At 32.3% G+C, this 20,469-nt stretch overlaps 2 protein-coding genes across 3 annotated transcripts; one reads left to right on the top strand and one right to left on the bottom strand.

Moving 5' to 3' along the window:
* Positions 1-434: 434 nt before the first annotated feature.
* Positions 435-8,407, bottom strand: LOC110664130 (respiratory burst oxidase homolog protein A-like). Of its 2 annotated transcripts, none has more exons than XM_058137655.1 (14): positions 7,636-8,407; positions 7,360-7,519; positions 7,024-7,072; positions 6,319-6,432; positions 4,600-5,022; positions 3,387-3,671; positions 3,201-3,296; positions 2,939-3,054; positions 2,342-2,509; positions 2,073-2,232; positions 1,769-1,966; positions 1,552-1,680; positions 1,369-1,447; positions 435-1,283 (listed from the first exon to the last, which is right to left on the bottom strand). In XM_058137655.1, exons 1-14 carry the CDS (start codon positions 8,285-8,287, stop codon positions 1,174-1,176), a joined length of 2,739 nt encoding a protein of 912 aa, XP_057993638.1. In that variant the 5' UTR covers positions 8,288-8,407; the 3' UTR covers positions 435-1,173. The 2 variants fall into 2 exon arrangements, with proteins under 2 accessions (XP_057993638.1, XP_057993637.1); XM_058137654.1 differs by having other exon boundaries at positions 3,387-3,773; positions 7,636-8,406.
* A 10,252-nt stretch (positions 8,408-18,659) lies between these two features.
* On the top strand, positions 18,660-19,657 carry LOC110664096 (protein LURP-one-related 17-like). Its single transcript, XM_021823627.2, has 2 exons — positions 18,660-19,035; positions 19,121-19,657. Exons 1-2 carry the CDS (start codon positions 18,769-18,771, stop codon positions 19,499-19,501), a joined length of 648 nt encoding a protein of 215 aa, XP_021679319.2. The 5' UTR covers positions 18,660-18,768; the 3' UTR covers positions 19,502-19,657.
* The last annotated feature ends 812 nt before the right edge of the window (positions 19,658-20,469 follow it).

Here is a 20,469-nt window from a genome sequence, read left to right as displayed (position 1 = left end):
ATAGTCCAATAAGCGAAATTGAAAAAAGAAATCCAAACAAAGTTTATAAAGAAAAAATGAAGAATTATGATAATTTCATATACCAAATAAATATGCTCCTCCTATAATTCAATAACCTGATGTTAAGAAAATGCGAAAATTGAAAAAAAAAAAAATGCGTTGGTAATATTATTATTATGCCAATTCTAAAATCCAATTGGTTGAGATTTGACTGATGCATAATATGTTTATGGGTTTTTGATGCATTGATAAAAAAAATCCTAAGATATTAATTAGTGATTCGCATAGAAGCAAATGGGCCTCCATCATGAGCATTAAGCGTATGTGATAAGTTAGTTTAGGCAAATGAATCGAGCGGCTTCAAGGCTTCAGGAGTTCCCAGTATGCTGGTCTCATAAAAGCTTGTGGCAAGAAACATTTTGTGAAGCATCAAATATCAAGATTGGACCCATATATTTACCAATGGTATCCCTAAATATTCCATTCAAAAACTAATAATATTTCTCTCTCGAACATCTTCCTGACCAAGATTGGGGAAAAAAAGTATAAGACAAAAGTATATCATTTACATGATTTGCTTATTCTAGTCAAGTAACTAAAGATAATTGCGAGTGGATTTGATTGGCGCCAGCATTGACATTCCAGAAGGATTCTCTAACCCCACTTCAATTAAAAAAAAAAAAAATGTAAAAATCGAAGGACATAGCCATCTAATTAGTCCCCATCTCCAGAGTACAGAGACCTACATCAAAGTCTCTCACTTTCAAAACTTTCTTCTATCCACCTATGGATGTCTACCAATCATGCATGGCCATCTCCTTGTCAATTATGTCAATCTCTCGATTGTAGCTGTAACGCACTCTGCTTCACTGCAATCGCTTTAGTTCTTCCACTACCCACTAAACTAGCAATGAGTTATCATTGAAACTCCTGGCCATCTCATCAGCCACAATAATTTTTCTGGCTGTGCTTGGTTTACTATACACTTACACTACCGAATACATATTTATGTATATCTGTATCTAATTTTTCCTTCCCTTTTCTACCCTTTTCCACCCAAGACTGTACAATGCTTCAGAAATTCTTTTTGTGCAGGGAGGTGTTTAGGTGTTAAGGAGAGAAGGGGTTGTGAACGATAGTTATATATGTACACCACAATCGTCTCATTACTATTTAGAAATGTTCTTTGTGGAACTCAAACTTGGTGGAACCTTTTTGATTGAACTCAAAGCAGAGTTTGCTGAGTTCTTTAGCCAAGACAGGTGCACCACAGTAAAAAACTCCTGCTCCAAAAACCCCAATGATATTAATAGAAGAAAGCATAAATAATTAAGGTCGTTTACTAGAGCTGTTTGGAGATGCACTTACCAATCCTTGCATTACAGTGCTTGGAACATAATTTAGAGAGAACCTTCTTCCAATTAGGCCTTGCAAAATGGGTTCGCACCTGATAAGACAATTGGATAAATTTTAGTAAGCATAAAATTGATTCCTCTAGGATTGCGATGTGGTATTGAAAAGAAAACAATAATGTAATATCAGAAATCTTACCCTAGTGCCAGAAACAATGTCCACGCCGTTCTTTGCATGGTTTAGAGCTTGAACCATGGTAATGAGGGTTGAACGCGCGTCACCTTCTTCGTAAACACTAGTCAAGTAATTGTGCATTTCAATCACACCCTGGAGTCCAAACAATAAGTTAAAAATCTAGGGAAGCTAGAAGTTTTTTTCGAAAATAATCAAATGATTCCAGGCAAAATTGATGTACCCTTTGATCAAGGTCTGCGACTTCATTCATCACCCCTTTGAACCAATCAAAGGAACCTTGTTCCCTGGTTACCCAATAGAAATAAGCATTGCTAGTCCTCAGAGTCTTTTTTCGTTTTGGAGAAGTTCTATTGTGAGTCGAGGCATCATTACTTCCAACACTTAAATCTGATGACCTACTGATATCTGATCCCAAATCCTAAAACGTAGGGCATCAGAAATACGATTTTGCAAATTTCTACGAGTATAATTAAAGAGCACATGTCGAAAAGTGAAAAATTGTAGCAGAATTTCAGGTTACTTACTGCCTGCTCCTCCATTTTGACAATGTTATTAAGCAAATCTTTTAGAATGCTGATGAAAGGTGTTGCTCCAATTCCAAGACCAACCAGTAACAGCACATCATAGTTCCTGTAGTCTTGCGCTGGGGCGCCGTAAGGACCATCTATTAAGAGCTTTGGCAAACTGTCATCAAATGATGCTGTTAAATAACAGATATTGTGCTAACCAAATGCCACCTAAAGGCAAAGGACGAGCAATGAAAAAATATGTGCAAAATTCACATATTCAGTACCTTTTTTTTGTTGTTTCATCAGCCCTGAGAAGCCCACTTTTCCCAGCTACAGGACGTTCACAGGCTTCGGAGAACACCCTCTTAAGTTCTTGGGTCCAATCACCTAGCTGCCGAATGTGAACACTAAGGTAGTCATCACCGGGAGCTGAGGTAATGGAAAATGGATGCCTGGATACAAAAATGAAATTATGATAAGCAAAGAGACCACTTCGCATTAGATGGTTTAATCCGTCAGAAACTCATAAAAAAAAAAAAAAAAAAAAAAAAAACTGGACGAGGAATCCTAATCAAAATTTTATCAGTTAGGCCACAAAGGATTTCTGTTGAGGCCAAACTGAAGAATGTATAATTCCAATCCTCGGCCAGAAAGCAAATTGAAGATTTTATAATTCCAATCTTTGGCCCAAGGCATACATGATGGGCAAGTTTCAGTGACAGAAACTGCATGAGCCATATTTGACAGGTTTTCTCCCACTGGTGAAGACCACTGAAAGTTGCTAGCATGTATTACAGTTCCAGTAGCACGGGAGCTAAAACTACCGGGAGTGACTCTAACACTAAAGAAGTCATTTAGGGAACATTAGTATTTTGACTTACCACTCAAATGGAGAAACAGCAGGGCACTGGACGAACATGTACTGTCCACTCTTGTATCGAAACTGGGAAGGCTTTGACATTTGCAATGTGAGGACATTACCAGGATAAATTGCAACCTGAATATTTTACAATTGAAGTAAAAAAAAGTTGATAAGAGTACCTTAATCACAAAGAGAAACTTTGGACTATACGATGGATATCAAAGGGGTGAAAATTGTCCGGGCCTTGTTTACAGATATGCTTTTCGAATTAGGATGCTCACCTTCTGAAGCTGGACAGTATAGAAGCCAGAACGAAAAAATCTCAGGGCTCTTTCTCCGGCATATAGTAAAACTGGAACAGCAAGATACATCCATGTCTGCAGACATGAATTCAACTTCAATTTAGGTTTTCAATGACTGTCGAAAAATTCCTGTAATTTGGTAAAGAAAAAGAGTTTGAATTATACCGTCTTTTGGTACCATCTATGCACTAGATAGAGGAATACACCATGGATTACGAGCAGGATGTAGACAAGGACAAATAGATGGTGTGAATACCAGAATGCATTGAACCCAGTAAGTCTATCGAAGGGTTTTGGAAACTTAATGAGGCTCCGCCTGAACCACCGTGTTGCGAGTGTAAACGCAATTGCCATTAAGATAACCATTACTATTCCAGTCACGCCCTCTGCCCCTCTAGCCAATTCAGCATACGTGGGCTTTTGTTCTCCGAAGTCATTTTTTAAATACTTCTGGTAGTCATCATGAGAAGAATTTATCAGCTTCGGAAAATCACATGCAAGATGGTTTCCAGCATGGAGAATGATGCCAATTACAATTGCAGCCGCAATAGTCTGCACGCATGTATCAATAAGAAGAGTAAGAGATTAATGTCCCCTAGTGCATCAAAATTAAGATAAGCATTCAGCTGCTACTTAATTTTCTTTTTTGGATATCATAATATTCAATATCCATGAATCTCTATGTAGTCCACCATTTTTAGATTCATTGATTATTGTAATTTCAATTAGAATATTAGTTTTCTCATGAATTACAAAAATACACAACTGACAGTAGATATACCAATATAGTGGATGCATTAGTATAAATAGGCAAAATATAAATGGTGAAAATTGCCGATTAAAACAGTAGGAAGAGGAAATTAAAGACTTCCAAGATTTGAATTTTATACTGTGAGATGATCAATAAATTAGTAAATTGCAAGCCTATGGTACTAGCCACTAGCTAGCTCAATGAAAATTATTATTATTATTATTATTATTATTATTATTATTATAGCTTTATAAATCCCATTTCAAAATTTTCAAATGAACGCTTCTCTATTTGTTGGTTTTCCAGTTGACCACTACATCCCTCTAAGCGTTAATTAATTAGAAGGGAAAAAAAGGGCAATCTTCGTAACCTGCCCTTCCGTATTCGGACAAAAATGAGTGGCATCCACTGAATGGTGACTGTCTAACCACATATGATGAGTGTGGAAGGCTATTCATTAGTCAACTTTTGCTGCGTGTACATGTACTACTCCTGATAGAATATTTAAGTACATGGCCAAGATAAACCATCATGTTGACTTTTAGATAAAGTATCCCCCATGGGAATCAAAATGTATAGAATAAACCATAGAGCAATAGGAGGGATGGCGAATGATTTGGGATATACCTTGTGAAAATTGATGTTATCGTCAAAGGGAACGAAGTAACCCAATCTTGTGGATCTGAGCCAGGTGATGGTATTTCTACACACAGGCAAGAGAATGAGAGCCATGTTGAGCTTCAAAGTCTCCGCTGCACCTTTTGCTGTTAGAAGACAATAACCCATGACTTTGAAAGCATTTTTTCGCTTGTACTGAGAGAATTTCCACGTGAATAAGCCGATCATTATCAAGGCCCATAATGTCAAAACCCAAATTCTCCTCCAATTCTCTTGCAAAAAGTAGATTAGTTGTGTGCTTAACCTCCTTATTGGGCCTCTCCTTCTCAGTCCTTGTAAGTTTTGGCTCAAAGCCTGGCTGGTGTAGCTTAGTGCTTGACTATAGCTGAGATACGTGTCCTTTTGGAGAAGAAGCGTCTCCAATTGCCACAGCTGCATATAATTTTCAGCACCCAACAAACAGTGCAAACAAAACATCAGCAGGTGAATATCATCCAAGGGTTGGAAAAAAAATATATCATCCAAGGGACAAGGGGAAATCATGTCAGCTTATACACTATCATTGACGGACAATGCAGCACGCGTAATACTTATATGTGATGGTCGAAGACTAACAATAGAATACCATCAGCTTATCTCACATGGGTTCCAACTATGAATGTCAGGCCTCAGGACCAAAACGTGGCTGGAATGTGAGTTCAAATCATCAATCATGAAGTATAGATCATGTATGACGCTTCAACATAGTGAATGATAACATCCTTATACTGAATAATTAAACCTTTTTTTCCATTATACTTCTCATTTTTAAAGTACACTTTACCAGATGATTAAATTTTTAAATTAAGATTTAGAAAAATTATAATGGCAGAAAATAAATTAACACTAACCCTACCAAAAGGACATAAGAAATTAACTCTGAAAGATAGCGTGTTGAGATATGATGTTGATGGTGGATTGGGAGTTGGTGATGACCAAGTGATCTCGAAAACACAGTGACAACAGTTGGGTCCATTTTATTGTTACTGCTTATACAACGAAAAATCCTGTGTTGTTACTGTCACCAAAAACCGGCTTTTTTTGCCATTCTGAACAGCCTATAATTTTTTGCCTAACAAAATTGACATAACTATTTTATACGAAAGACGCATATTAACTGTGAAAGAATACGTCAAAAAAAAAAAAAAACTGTGAAACAATGCAAATAGGTTCGATAGAGTAAAAAGGGAACAAGGGAACACTCAAAGCTGTTCAACCACCACGTGTTTTTCAAAATAAATAGATAAAGCTTACTTAACCAAATTAATTATATATTCCATTTCTAGAATTGCCTCTCTTTTTTTCAACTGCATTTATTCTTGGTGCACGGTTGAACAACATTGTAACCCAATTCTTGGAAGATTTGCTGATTACTTGCCTAAAAAGGAATTGAGAAGGATCAGTCTTAAAAAATTATGTACTTCCTTCTTTTTTTTTTTTTAATAATGTAGGTACAATCCAAAAATCAATTAAAAAATGAAATTACTGGGCTGAGTGGCGCTAAATAAACAAATTTAAAACTTGCATGAAAATGAAACGATACTATAGATACATATTATTAAGTTTATTATATTTAATTCTGAATCCCTGTAGCTTGTCCTAAACGCAAGTTAAAACGAGATGAAAGAGCAAAAATCACCTTAATAAGGAGATTGAAATAGAAGCGTACCAAGTATGTACAAGACCCACCTCAACGTAGCCAAGTCTTTCAGGGTCCAACTCTTCCATGATCAAAGCTGCGTACTCCTCTGCTTGTTCCTTTAATCGTGACAACTTGTTTGCAGATGCACTTAGCATGATAATCTACCAATTTTTAACAAATAGAAGAAACAGTTAATTTTTCATCAATAGTTCCCTACATATTGCAAACCAAAAATTACCAAAGATTAATTGACTCAAAAGCCCCCACCAACCCCACTGGAGAACGTAATATTAACTTTCGGAGGTAAATTTGGAAAATTCAAGATGCCATCTGTCAACCTCAGACCATTAAATGAGACCCTTAGTGTTTTTTTTTTTTTAGAATATAGCTCATTAATTGTTGAATAATAATGAATATCCAATAATTATATGGAAAGCAAGGAAAAGTCAGAGACAAAGAAAAATCGAAACATGATTAATTATAATGGAGTAGTTAGTTTGGGAATTTCAGTGATTTAAGGTCACCGAATCCTCGCCCACTGGTGATTATTAAAACCAGAATGACACCCTGTGGGCTATAATCCATAAGAATCACTTCGCCAGTAGAAAATTTAATTTTTGCTGGAACCTGACAGGCCGTGGTGGTGGCTAATTCAGGCACGTTATGGCAGACCACTTAAACAATCAAAGATTAATTAAAGCTTATTTTAATCAATAACGAGAGGCATGATTTTAATATAATTTATTTAGTACCTCTTTTACTTCTTCTTCAGTAATTCTTCCATCTTCATTCTTGTTCATCCTGTAATACAAGACAACAACAAAAAGATTACATAAAGTAAGATAAATCACCCATGCTCAACTAAAGCAATTAGGAGTATTAAATTCTGTATTATTTTTTTTAGTAATCTGGCATAGATGAAAAGACCGTTCTGCCCTTGCTAATCTTCAAGCGCTGTTAAGTTATTAACCGTACCCATGCATGATCTTAGTTGAAGAAAGTGCAATGTTGATTAATTAGAACAGCGGATTAATTAATGAATAATAAAGTTCAAAATTTTCAAGTTAATCATATTGCTTAATGCGTACATGTCGAAGAAGATCTGGAGACGAGAATCGAAGCTTTGATCGGTGATTTGTGACCAAAACTCGTAAAGCTCGTCTCTGTTAATCTTGTCCACTTTCAACCTCCGTCTCCTACCCAATGCATCGAACAGTTCAAGAGCAAACTCCTTGGAATCTCTCATCCCTTCAAAATGGAAGATAAATTGAGGGGAGAAAAAAAAAAAACAGAGAGAATGCTTTCAAAATGTTTGATTTTCTTCAGAAGCAATGGAAATGCTTTGAAAATGTTTGATTAAAAACCTATGCATTGAGCAAAATCGGCGCGATAAAGATAACCGTCCTTGGCAAGCTTCTCGTAATTGCTTTGAACTTCATTCCATGCATCTACACCGTTGGTTTTACTGTTACTTATAAACCTCAATCCACGCAACGCTTTTTGAGCACCGGACCGAGTCCGGTCTAGCTGTGCTCTCTGCTTTCTCAAAGCTCGAGCCTCCAAAGCCGATTCAAATCCACCTCTACCTCCACCTCCACCATTGCTCGGCGAAGCCGATAACACTTTTGCCTCGTGTCCATGGCCCCAAGAAAACCTCCTTAGCTCGGCTTTCAATTCTTGTGAGAACTGCTTCGCCTTGGCCACAGCCTCCGCCTTCAACTCCTGCGAAAGCTGCAGAAATTTATTCGACGAACTCCGCCTGATCGTCGGAGATCTCGACTCCGATGCAGACACGGACACCGGAGTTTCCGCTCCAGTTCCATCTTCGATGTTAATAACCTTGGCCGGCTCGACACTCCGGAGGATAATAGTGTCATCATCCTGTAAATCAAGGGTGACTTCAACAAACTCTTCAGCAGGATTGGAATCGGCACCGGGAGAAGTTCCTGTGCTAAGCGTTGTCTTTCCGGGAATTGTGTCGGAGGCCCAACGGCGCTCATGTTTCGGCCCCCTCATTGAAATATATCCGATATATGTATGAGTTATGTGTTTGATATATATAAGGTGGTAGTTGTTACTTGTTATTTGTTAAAGTGGGAGAATGAAAGTGAAATTGAGCTATTTTTTCAAAGAAGTGAAGGAAGTATATATAACAGCATTAGTCTTGGAACGCGTTAGGAATCTAATGGAAAAGACGTACACGCGGTGTCCGCAGCTCTAGAGAGAGCAAATTTTCTTGAGGGGAAATGGAAAAAGTAGAAAAAGACAAGCTCTTGTACCCAGATAGAGAGAGAGAGAGAATGAGTGCAGAGGACCGATGAATAGCCAACTAAGGGTTGTATGTATAAATGTATATATATCTGTACTTGGGAACTCTGATGAGTTCAAATAATAGGTTATATTTGACACACTAAAAAATAATATATTATATATTTAAATAAAAATAATTATATAATAAAAATAAAAAAATAAAATTTATAATTTTATTAATGAAAATAATGCACTTAATAATTTATCCTGATGAGTCCTTCTATTTAGGAAAGTAAATTTTCAAATTAAAAATTAAAACTAGAGTCTAATGAAAAAATATATATATATCTCAAGCTTTCATGATCATTATAAATGTGACTAATTTATGAGTTTAATACCATAATTAGAGCTCATCAATTTAAAAAAAAAATAAAAAAAAAGCTTTATAGGTACATATATGTATGAATATATATATGTATGAATATGTCTCGAGCTTTCATTATCATTGCGTATCTTGACAAAATAACACGTGTACTTTAAAGGGAAAATAAAAGAGAAACAAAAAGAACGGAGGAGGAAATGGTTGTGGTTTGGAAAAATTATACAATAAATTTGATATATATATAATAATTTTATTATAATTATAATTATAATGGGGTATTATGTAGATTCTATTATTACCAATTATTATAATTAAACTCTTAATGATTATACTTAATAAAAATTATAAGAATACAATGAGAAAAATTATAAAATATATTCTATGCACATTAATATTACAGCATATTCATAATCAAGAAATATTTTTTTAAATATTAATTTTTTAAATTAATAATTTTGTTAAAAATGTTCATGAAAAATCAATATATTATGCTTAAACTATACAAGACCGACAGATCTTCTTAATACACTCAATTTAAGATTTAAAAATATAAAATAATAATAATAATAATTTTTTATATGTAAATGAAGTGTACAGTTTTTCTGAGTCAATTTCTATGCCTACAACTGGGGATATTTTTTTTTTTTGGTTAAATTTGTCTCATGAAAGTCTTTGACTGGAGTAACATCTATTTGACTGCATTTAAAGAGGAAGAAAAAGGGATGGAAAAAAACCATTTCTCTTTCCACACTTCTGCTAGACGTGTAAAATCATTTATTGTTTTTGTAATTATTATTGGGTAAATTATTTTTTTAAAAATATTAATTAAAAAATATTAAAAAATAATTAAAAATTAAATTTAATAAATTTTAATTATAAAAATATGAAAATAATAAAATATTATTTTTAAAATTATTTTTTTAATGGTATCTAAAAAAATATTACCTTTCAAACTCAATATCAAACAGATTATTTATCTCTATGTCTCAACAATAATGGCAAAATTAATTTGATTAGATGGCTTATGAATACAATATCAGTGTTGGCTTAGAAGTGATAATTTATCTTAGTTCACCATTTTTTTTTTCTCTCTCTTTCTGGTTAGTAAATAATAAGTTTGTAACACCATGAGATTATGAACATGAACCTTTTACAAGTTACAACAAACCCAATAGTTAAGTTGTAGTCTACGGTGTAATGTAGCCTTGAGTTTACATCATTTAGCTGGCCAGTTAGCTAATTAGGCATGACCTACATTTCTATAAACATGGAAACCCACTTAAAGTGATTTTGAAATGTTGTACAGCTAATTTGCAACTTAATTAAGATGTTAACAATTGAGATTAAGTACATGCATCGATCTATAATCTGTATGTTCCAACAAAAAAGAGTATCTTTAGATTTGAAGTATAATTTTGTAAGTTCAGCATATCTTCAATGAAAAAAGTACAATCACCAAACCCATGATATGGAAAATTATTTATAGTAATGTTTTACTTTTAAATTTACAATTGAATAATATATTAATGAAATGTTTAATATATATATAGATGGTTAAACATTGGAATAGGATTAACTCTGATACCGTGTAGATAAAATGAATCGAATTTAATTCAAACTTAAAAATTAATTTTAAAAGAAGGAATTTGTTAGATCTTATATTTAATACAAAACCTATATTTTAAGCCAATGTGGCACAACACTAATTCTAAAATACTGAATTCAAAACCATAATTAGATTAATTGACTCACAGCCCTAACAGGCTAGCTAGCTAGGTTCTTGAAGGATCTATAGTGGGTAATCCAGAACAGCAGAATCATGAGCAAGCGACAGCTTCTTTTAGCTTGGCCACATATATTAAATTAATTAAAAGAATGCTCTAGCCAAAATGTCAATTACATGATAACCCATCACAACTCAATTATATAGTGGGTTAGCAGTTTCTACCGTCTCAAGCTTCCTATGATTGATTACTAAAAAGTTTTAAAATAAAATCTTCAAGTTCTTAAGAGCTCGGATTAGCAAAAACTTAAAACTCTTTAATCTCTTATACTATAAGATATATATTTAATTCATTGATTTTTTTAATCTCACAACAAATAGAGAAATTACTAGTAAATATGGTTTTGCTGCAATTCAAATATGGAATATATATATATATATATATATATATATATATATATTCATGATCAATGAATATTCATGTGTAAACGAAGAAAAGAAAATTGGTTGAAACTTCGAAAATCAAAACTATTGCTTAAAAGAGTCAAACAGGTTTGGATCGTTCTTAAATTTGACAGACAAAGCATGTGGGAGATTTTTTTATTTTTTTTTATACATCTGTTTTCGTTTTTATCTTTCTTAGATATGAACTCTCGTCCCCACCAAATCAACTAACTTGTCCCATAAGGCATTCTTAATCAAAAATCAAACCCATTAATTGAATTTTTTTTTCCTTCTTTCTTTATTTTTTTTATTTTTTAAATGTAGTTTGACAAACATCATCTACCAACTTTGATACAAAATCCACCGTATCTCCACATGTATAATTTTCACCTAACTTATTCTGAGTAAATCCTAAGAGAAAGACCAACTTGCTTTCAGATTAGCATTTTACTCTAAGTAATATGTTAATTATGCACGTAATAATAACGAAACACATGATTAAAAGATTGCCCTCGATCAGTCATGAATGGAGGAGTTCACCCGCCAGTTGCATAGTTGAAATCGTTACGGTACGTAATACTGTGGGTGTTTAGGCAAATTGTAGTTATGAAAAGTTAGAAGCCATTTGTGTTTGCCGCCATTCATGCTCGTGGCTGCAAGCTGGTTTAGCTCTTGACTATATGGAGCAGAAGTTGGTTACTAGCTCCAAGACTCAATCGATTTTCTTCGTTTTCTTTGCTTTTAGTAAAAGAAGCATTTGCTGTACCAGAATTTTCATCTCTTAACTATCTGAGATAGCCCTGGCTATATCATGATTAGATCAACTTAATGAAATGTTTAAATCCTAGAAATGGTTTGATCAACCATTGGGTCAGGATTAATTAGAATGCAACATTCATGTGCAAACAAGATCATTTAAAAATAATAATGGAACAGTTTTTTCAGCCATTCTTGCATGAGAAAATTGTGCTTCTACATAAAGAAAGAGACATAGCTCAACGTTGGTCATATTCTGTGAATCAAAACAAGAATTGCAGGTCACTCTCATGAACAAGAGAGAAGGGATGCAAGTACAAAGTATCGATCCCATTCCACAATAAGCGAAGAAGAAAAAAGAAACTAACTCATTATAGTCGTCTTTTACGGCAATAGAAATAAATGTGTGGAAACATCTATTAATTATTAATTATTAATCTTTTCTTTTAAAAAAACGCCAGCTTTAATTTAATAACATATTAGAGCCGTCTTTAGAACTATTTCAATCTCGATCAAAATCAAATAATTATATGTATTATTTGAGAAATAGTATTCAACATAATTAATTATTGATAATAAGTAACAATGGACCATGCCATTACACTTTATATATATAATTGGCAATTTAACAATTTATTAATAAAAATAATAAGATGAGTATAACATAATATTCTCATAAGAGAAAATATAAATATAAATAATTAAAATATTCTGTTCCGATATAATCTGAATAGAGTAGAATAATATTTTGGATAATAATTGATTCTTTTTTATTTTGAACGATTAAAAAAATCTTTTATAATATTGCAATTTCGGAAATTTGTTACCTCTGTAGTCCATAGAAAATATTAAACCGTCGATGGAAGAACATGCCGTACTACCAAACTCTATTGATATAGGATTATTATTCATATTTGAGTCTACAACTAAAATATATCAATGATCTATACTGTATTTCGAATTGCCAAATAACTCATTCAAATATTGAAAAAAAAAAATAAAACTCCACTATGGGAGAAAAACAAAACCCAATAATGGGAAGAGAACCATGCCATTATACTTAGTAATTAAGAAATGCTAAACTTTTCTTTTTTTTTAAAAAAAAAAAGAAGAATTGTTAAACTTAAATGGTTTATATATTGAACTTTATAATTAATTGGCAAGAAGGTAAATTAATTAGAATTCCAATTCAACATCTTTTATTTATAGAAACTTTGATATATATTATAATAAAAAATTACTCAAATTAAAAATTTCAAATTTACATATGAGAATTCAGTAGCCTCATGATTGAGAATTTATACACTAGGAATTGGTTTAATTGATTTTTGATCTTTATATGTGGAAATTCTCTTTATATATATGTTATTTTTAGTAGTAATTTGGATTATTCATGTTTGAAAGATGGAAGCTGATCGTGAATAGTCGGGCTTCTAGAAGTAGAAGATCGGAGATGATGCAATGGGTCCATCACAAAACACAAACCATGACAAGTCAATTGCTACCAACTCCTCTTTAGAAAATAAAATATGATTTTAGAATGGTCACTTGGGATTCTAATTTCTGAAAACTACAAGACACAAAAATTCTTAATTTCTTTTATACAAAAAAATATTATTTTTATACAATATTTCAGAATTTTCAGCTGCAGATAGTGATCAGAAAACAATTTATAAAAAATTCAACGAAAAAACTTGACTTCTTTTTTATATTTGATCTCTGGTCTCGCCAGCAGCTTGATGGCCAAATTCAAATTTTGCTTCCGTGGAGCTCGATGTCTCACGAAACCCGCCTTATGGAATTGGATTAATTTCATATATACGTGTAAAATTAGACTAAATAATTTTCTTGGTTCTTTATTTTAATAAGGACACACTAACGAATCTTGTCTTTTTTTGACAAAATGAACCCTAAAGAATTAATTATTGCCTATAAACCTTTATTTATATGACCCATCTGTTTGTGACCAATAATAATAATAATAATTAAATGAATCATAATAATACTTATAACAATTAAGAATTCAATTATTATAAATTTCTTTAATAAATTAAATATTTATTATATGTAAAATTTATATATATTTATTATTTTAATTATATATACATCTTAAAAATTAATGTTGTTGGTGATGTTATTTTTGATATAAAGAAAGATGGGGTTTTGACATTAACGACTTGTTTGTGGCCGTGAGTGGATATTCTTATGTCATGTTGGTCCATTTTTTTTCTTCCACGTTCTTGGACCAGCTGTTCTGATTCGACACGGTCGACCCAGTAATCAACACTCCAGCATTATACCATTAATCCATATATTAGTCAATGCATGATTAGATTAGAGTTTTCTCCTACAAGCCCTAGGTTAGGCACTGTAATCATAATTATTCAACTAATATTTCATCCCAAAAGGTAACAGTCTAAGTTAGAAAAATTAATTAGCTAGTCTCGCGTATCAATTTCATGCACAGGGATTTTCCACGTCGTTTGTCTTTAGTGATGGTCGGTAAACTCCACTAAAGATTGTAATTATTACATTAAAATTTTTAAATATTTTAAAAATATCTATTTATTTCTTAATTTCTAAGCTTGTTAGGTGGTGATCCTGCACCTGCTGAAGTTATATGCTTAACAGTGACAGAAGAACACCTAATTACCACGAACAAATAAAGTGTTCTCATATGGCTCATTTAAACAGCAGTGGACTTTGATGCTCCATGGGAAAACTTCATCTTTGCAAGTTACTATGTGCATTAATTGCAGAGGGGGTTCATCCACATTAGAAAATTGGGACCCTAGTTGAAAGGATCATAGACTTGTCAAAGGACCATCCAATCCATCGACCCCTCTCCAACCAATAATTTCCTGTGTCCTTCCTCTCTTATTTACCACCATGGTCATTTTTCTTTCGAGGGTTGGTAGATGGTTAGCTGTAAGCCAGCAATTGAACTCAAAATTTCCTTCTTGACTTGCAAGCTTACTTCGTCAATGATGTTACCTGAAAAGACAGCTTCCAATCCATTCCCATTATAGAGCATTATTCTTTTACAGATAATATCTAGAGCAGGTATAGACTTTGGTGAATTATTCTTGTGTGAATTGTGAAATGCCTCATTCTTGAAAATGTTGGAATTCATATCAACATATATAGTTTACCCATACTTTGAACAGTTGATCATAAGATGTGAAAAATATCATGCAATTAATCTAATTTTGTTTAATTCAATATCATGGGTGAAAACTTATGTGTGTGTGATGCCAACTTATAATAATAATAATAATAATATTTTTTTCTCTTATATCTCTCCATATTATTTTTTTTCTTTTCATAATTTAAATTCAAGATTCGACTTTTTAATGATTTATTGTCTCGAATAGAGAATAATTTCAATCACTTTCTAATTTTAAATTAAAATTAATGATTCAGCTTAATGATTTAATTTAGTTTGAGCTTTACTAAAAGAAAGTGACACAGCAAATGTAAAAAAGTAAATTTGAATTGAACCATTCAAAATCAAGGCCACTCAAAATCAAAAAAAGTGCATGTATAAAAATACAAATTTAAACTATACCATTCAAAATCAAGGCTACTTAAAATCAAAGAAAGTGACATAGCAAATGTAGAAAAGCAAATATAGAGTTAAAATTATCACTAAATTGTCTAGAATTGCATAGGGCTAGTATTCATTCCCTTTGCCAACTCTAAACCAGCAATTTAAGTTGAAACAAACTGATAACTAAATCTACTTGTTATACTAAAAATAAATTCAATACTATTGAATTAAAACTTATTTATCTGAATTAATTTTTTTTTAATTTCAAATATAAGTGATCCTAATCTCTAGAGTTGGAGAAGAGTGCCAATTAACGATAAATAGTATGTTAATCAAAGAAATTATTTCTAACAATTAACTATAAATATAGTATGCATTTCAATTCCATTTATTTTTTCTCTTGTTTTCTTTACAGCAGCAATAGCCAACTCTATAATCATGTCGTCTAAGACGAGGTAAATTTTATATGTGAGATTGTCAACCACAAATAAATTTAATTTAATTTTATTTTAATAATTTTATGGGATCGATGTTGCCGCTTTCATTTTCCCACCATTAATCCTAAACTATCATTCTCCAGGTGGGCATTTCTTCATGCTTTTGGTGATGAAATCTCTACTTCCTTAAACTTGTTCACATAATTGGGTGATTGCATTATTAAGATAGAAAAAGAGAAATTAACGAGTCCTTTCAGAAGGGAAAATGCTTCAAGAAGACGACTGAGACAAGGGACTACAGTAAATCCCACTCACATAAAGAGCTAAAATTTAGACTAAAAATAATAATTATATACGTTATCTAATCATAACTTCAATCAACCATTAAAGGGGTTAGATCTTAGAAGGGGTGTGTAAATGAGAATGCGTTTTGCAATTGCTAGCGCCGAATTAAATGAACCTAGTTGACTCGCTTTACACCTTATTAATTACGCGCAAATTCATTCCTCAAGACTTGGACGTGTGGCTTCTGCTTCACATTGTGCCATGGCAGCCATGAGAGGAGGAAAGAAATCGAAGAAATGGAAAATGGAGGGGAAAGAGATAATAGAAGAAATTCCTTTTTCTTATGCTCAATTATTATTGGTTTTTTAGCTTTCTATTTATAGATAATTTTATATATTAAATTTTTCTTACTTAAATTCAGATGTATGGTAAAATTAACTTATTAAATATATGAGTCTCACATATTTTTAAGTCTATAATAAATCAGATTTAAATAAAAATTTCTTATTATATATTCTCTTTCGATTAATTTCCATTAGCTTAAAAGTAAAATTTTTTTTAATTTATTAACTTAAATTAAGATTTGAATTTAAGATCTTATAATTATATAAAAGATTTTAATACAATTAAATTATTTTTTTTTATATATATATATATGCTTTTATTTTCTTCATACATAAAAAAAATGGTCTCTGTGTGATATCTGGGTCTGGGCCTCTCTTGACTCGGACATTCATCTCTTGGATTAAAGTCGGCCTTGTGGCTCCAATGGAAGGGAACGTATGTTTTTTGATGGATTTTGGCCCATCAACCAGATGACAAGTCGTCTTTTTAATTTTTATTTAATTAGAAAGCTAATTAACATTTCTCATGATGAACGAAAACTGCATCTTTAAAGGTATGAATCTCAAATTTTAAGTGGTTAAATTATAAGGAGGCAGAAGCAAAAGACGATGATGAGCCTCAGGGCTCCTGCAACCTTGAAAACAATATATTTCCACTTCTGAAGGATAGTACTAACAAGCAAACGCAGATTATAATCTCTATCAACCCAAACGCATCGTCAATTAACAAATGAGCGCGTGGTTTGACACCTTGCACAAACTTCCAATTTCAACAATATTTTTTTCTTAATTTGGCAGGGAACAATATCACCCAAAGGATCCCATTACACTCGATATAGCGTCTGATTGGCACTGAAATTTCATGTCAAAATTATTTTTTAATAAAAAAAATTATTATTTAAATATTTTAATAAATAAAATTTTTTAAATTTAATTTTAAATATTTTATATTTAAAAAATATTTTTTAATAACAATGTCAATATTTACGTTTTGAAATGATTAAGTCCAAAGTTGAAAATGCATTGATTGTAAATTATTATTATTATTATTATTATTATTATTATTATTATTATTATTATTATTATTAGCAACCATTCTGCGCGGATAAAATTCAAAATCATCCAAATTGATTTTTGAGGTCGAAACTCTTGTGTTCCTGCAAGCAATCCTGCATGACAAAGTTGAGTATGCAGGAGAATGTTGAACAAGAGAGATTTAGAAATAACAAAAAAGCTAAAATAGGAGCAGCCTCTGCCTGATCGTGTAAAAATTAGATTGGGTATGCACATTCATCCATTTTGTCTGTTGAGGGATAGCTACCTCATATTAGTCAAATTGAAAGTAACCCAATACCAGAAAGATCAATAAAAGGGCAAATGGAAGAGGAATTGAACAAAGGAAGAACATGGAAGGGACGGTTCAGAGTTTATTTATTTATTTATTTTTTAGTAAGCAACAAAATCACTATATGTGAAGTGACTGGTTGTATGATAGCCAATAGTTAGGGGACACATGCTCAATAATTGTCAAAGAATGCAGGTAGAATTTGATTCATTACGCACACAGGGAGGGGCCACTTTAACCCAAAACACAATCAATTCGATAGCCATCTTCCTGACTAGGGTGGGGGGGGATTTAGTTGAATTACAAGCCTTTCAAGAACCACAAATTTAACCTTTATTCATTGGCAGGAGTTCAGAGATACGTTATGATAATGGCGAAAATATTTATACCTCTATTCTTTTCAAGGATGTATCTCATTGAATTTTCGAGGAAATCTGATTAAGTTTTGAATTTAAAATTTTATAATTTTAATCTGAGTTCTTACTCTATGGCTGAGTCTATCATACCCTAACTCTGTCTTGGATTTCACTCTTTCCTTTCGTGTTCGTTTGTGTGGTTCATTTCTTTAGAGAAAACAAGCAATCAACCAACCTCGAGACTTGAAAGAGCAGAAGAAATTAATCGGAATCCTAAGGTTAAGATCACCAACATTTGACAAACGAACACGTGTCCAATCTTCCAAAGCTAAATATCCATAAATCACTAACCCCAATTACCCATATTAATACAGTGACTCTAGAAGAGAAATCATTATCATACCCAGTTAGGTATAGTTTGTCTGTTCTTTATGGTAATTGTGGAAAGTCTAACATGGAAAATTTTCTTAACCCACCAATGGCCACGAGCCACACTCGCATATGTCTCTCTAATAACAAGCAAAGCAAAAATATAACAGATGCATTCAGACATCATCATTTCTATTTATAACTCTATAAATATCTTCAAAGAGACAGATTCCAAGAAAAGGTATCATAGAGGAAGATGTTCTTTTTCTTGAAATCTTTGTCAAGATCAGTCCATGATGGAGAGCACCATCAAGAACCAGAGATCAAGATTACCGATGGGATTGGGACGTCTACTTCACTAACAGTGTGGAGAAAGTCGCTTATAATTAGTTGCAATGGATTTACAGTGATTAATTCACATGGAGATTTAGCTTATCGGGTTGACAATTATATTGTTCATCCTGATGAACTTATTCTCATGGATGGCTCTGGGAAATCCATTCTCACAATGCATCGTCGCAAGGTATATACATGTATACACATTTTTCTCACATTTTTTTTTAAATATATTTTGAAATGCGATGAGTTAGATTTAGTAACTATTGCAGAAGCTTGGATTGGGAGATGGCTGGCTTGTCTTTGAAGGAGAAACGAGTGGATGTTGTTCTAGAAAGAAATTATCAAAGAAGCCAATTTGGAGTGTAAAGAAGAACATTAACATTCTGCAAACAAATCAGAATGTGCTTGCATATGTTTTTCGAGGAAACACAGAGAAGAGGCATTCATACGTAATAGAAGGTTCGTATACACAGAGATCATGTAAAGTAGTGGATGAGACAAGAAGGGTGGTGGCAGAGATCAAGAGGAAAGAAGCCATAAGTGGAGGAGTTTCTTTTGGGGTAGAGGTTTTTCTTTTGGTTGTACAGCCATGGTTTGATCCTGGATTTGCTATGGCTCTGGTTTTGTTGTTAGATCAAATGTTCTCATGAATTTGTAATGCTTGTTTCTGAGATTAGAATATATAGGTTAGGCTGTGTTTGCCTGTTTGGTATATATCCCTATGAATTATTGATAGAGAAGGAATTAAGAAAAACCAAAATGAGATGATGAAATGCCCATCTGATCTTGAGAAGGGATTGCTGCTAGCTATTACTCTACCTCTCCAATTTTTTTCACAGATTCAAGAAAAAAAAAATTAAAAAGAAAAACAAAGAGGTAATGTGTTGTCAGTTAAAGCAATTCTTCAAAATTCCCAGATTTTGTCTTTTCAAAGAATCATATCATGGGTCAAAAAGAAAAAGGGGTAGAAAAGAAACATTGCCACTTTTCAAAGCTGCAGCATCCAGGCTCTTTTTTTTTTTTAGAGGTTTCAATGATTAAATATTGATTTTAAAACATTAGAATAAAAAATATGTGTTTTGAAATGTATTCTTTTCCAGGGATTTAATTTTTTTTATATATATATAATTACCTCAAATATTTTAGCCATGGAAATGGAATCTCAATTGGTTTTATTAAAGAGTTGAAAGCAATAAAGAAAATTAAAATATTGACATAACATCATTCTATTAAGTCATGTTAAGTTTGATAACCATAAGGTCACTATATTGTATTTAATGGGTCCCTATGGTCTGCATTTAATATTGTACTATCATTTAATTCAATTAAAAACCAAACTTTTTAAAACTTTTTTATTATCATTAAATAAAACCGAAATATCATATACACAGTATACATAGAAATCATTCACTTGGCTGTCCCTTCAACAAATACGAAAATATTGTACATTGATGGGATTCTTTCAATTATTTTTTAATAATAATATAATACGCTGTTAATACTGTTTTTGAAAAACAAAATAATACTCCTCCTTTTCACCCTTCCTTTCCAAAATGGACATTTTTATTTGTTATTTTTACAATTAAACATCATTTTCTTTAATCGAAATTTCATCATT

Source organism: Hevea brasiliensis, chromosome 16, assembly GCF_030052815.1.
Source record: "Hevea brasiliensis isolate MT/VB/25A 57/8 chromosome 16, ASM3005281v1, whole genome shotgun sequence".
Classification (NCBI taxonomy): Eukaryota; Viridiplantae; Streptophyta; class Magnoliopsida; order Malpighiales; family Euphorbiaceae; genus Hevea; species Hevea brasiliensis.
This window is presented reverse-complemented; position numbering and strand designations above follow the sequence as displayed.

What these genes read in the sequence shown, in the direction of transcription:
- LOC110664130 (XM_058137654.1), bottom strand. Translation starts at nt 8,287, where the DNA reads ATGAGGGGGCCGAAACATGAGCGCCGTTGGGCCTCCGACACAATTCCC. An exon ending in CTCCAGATCTTCTTCGACAT is followed by an intron (nt 7,073 to 7,359) that starts GTACGCATTAAG and finishes CTTGTATTACAG; the next exon opens with GATGAACAAGAATGAAGATG. An exon ending in GCACTGTAATGCAAGGATTG is followed by an intron (nt 1,284 to 1,368) that starts GTAAGTGCATCT and finishes TTTTTGGAGCAG; the next exon opens with GAGTTTTTTACTGTGGTGCA.
- LOC110664096 (XM_021823627.2), top strand. Translation starts at nt 18,769, where the DNA reads ATGTTCTTTTTCTTGAAATCTTTGTCAAGATCAGTCCATGATGGAGAG. An exon ending in TCACAATGCATCGTCGCAAG is followed by an intron (nt 19,036 to 19,120) that starts GTATATACATGT and finishes TAACTATTGCAG; the next exon opens with AAGCTTGGATTGGGAGATGG.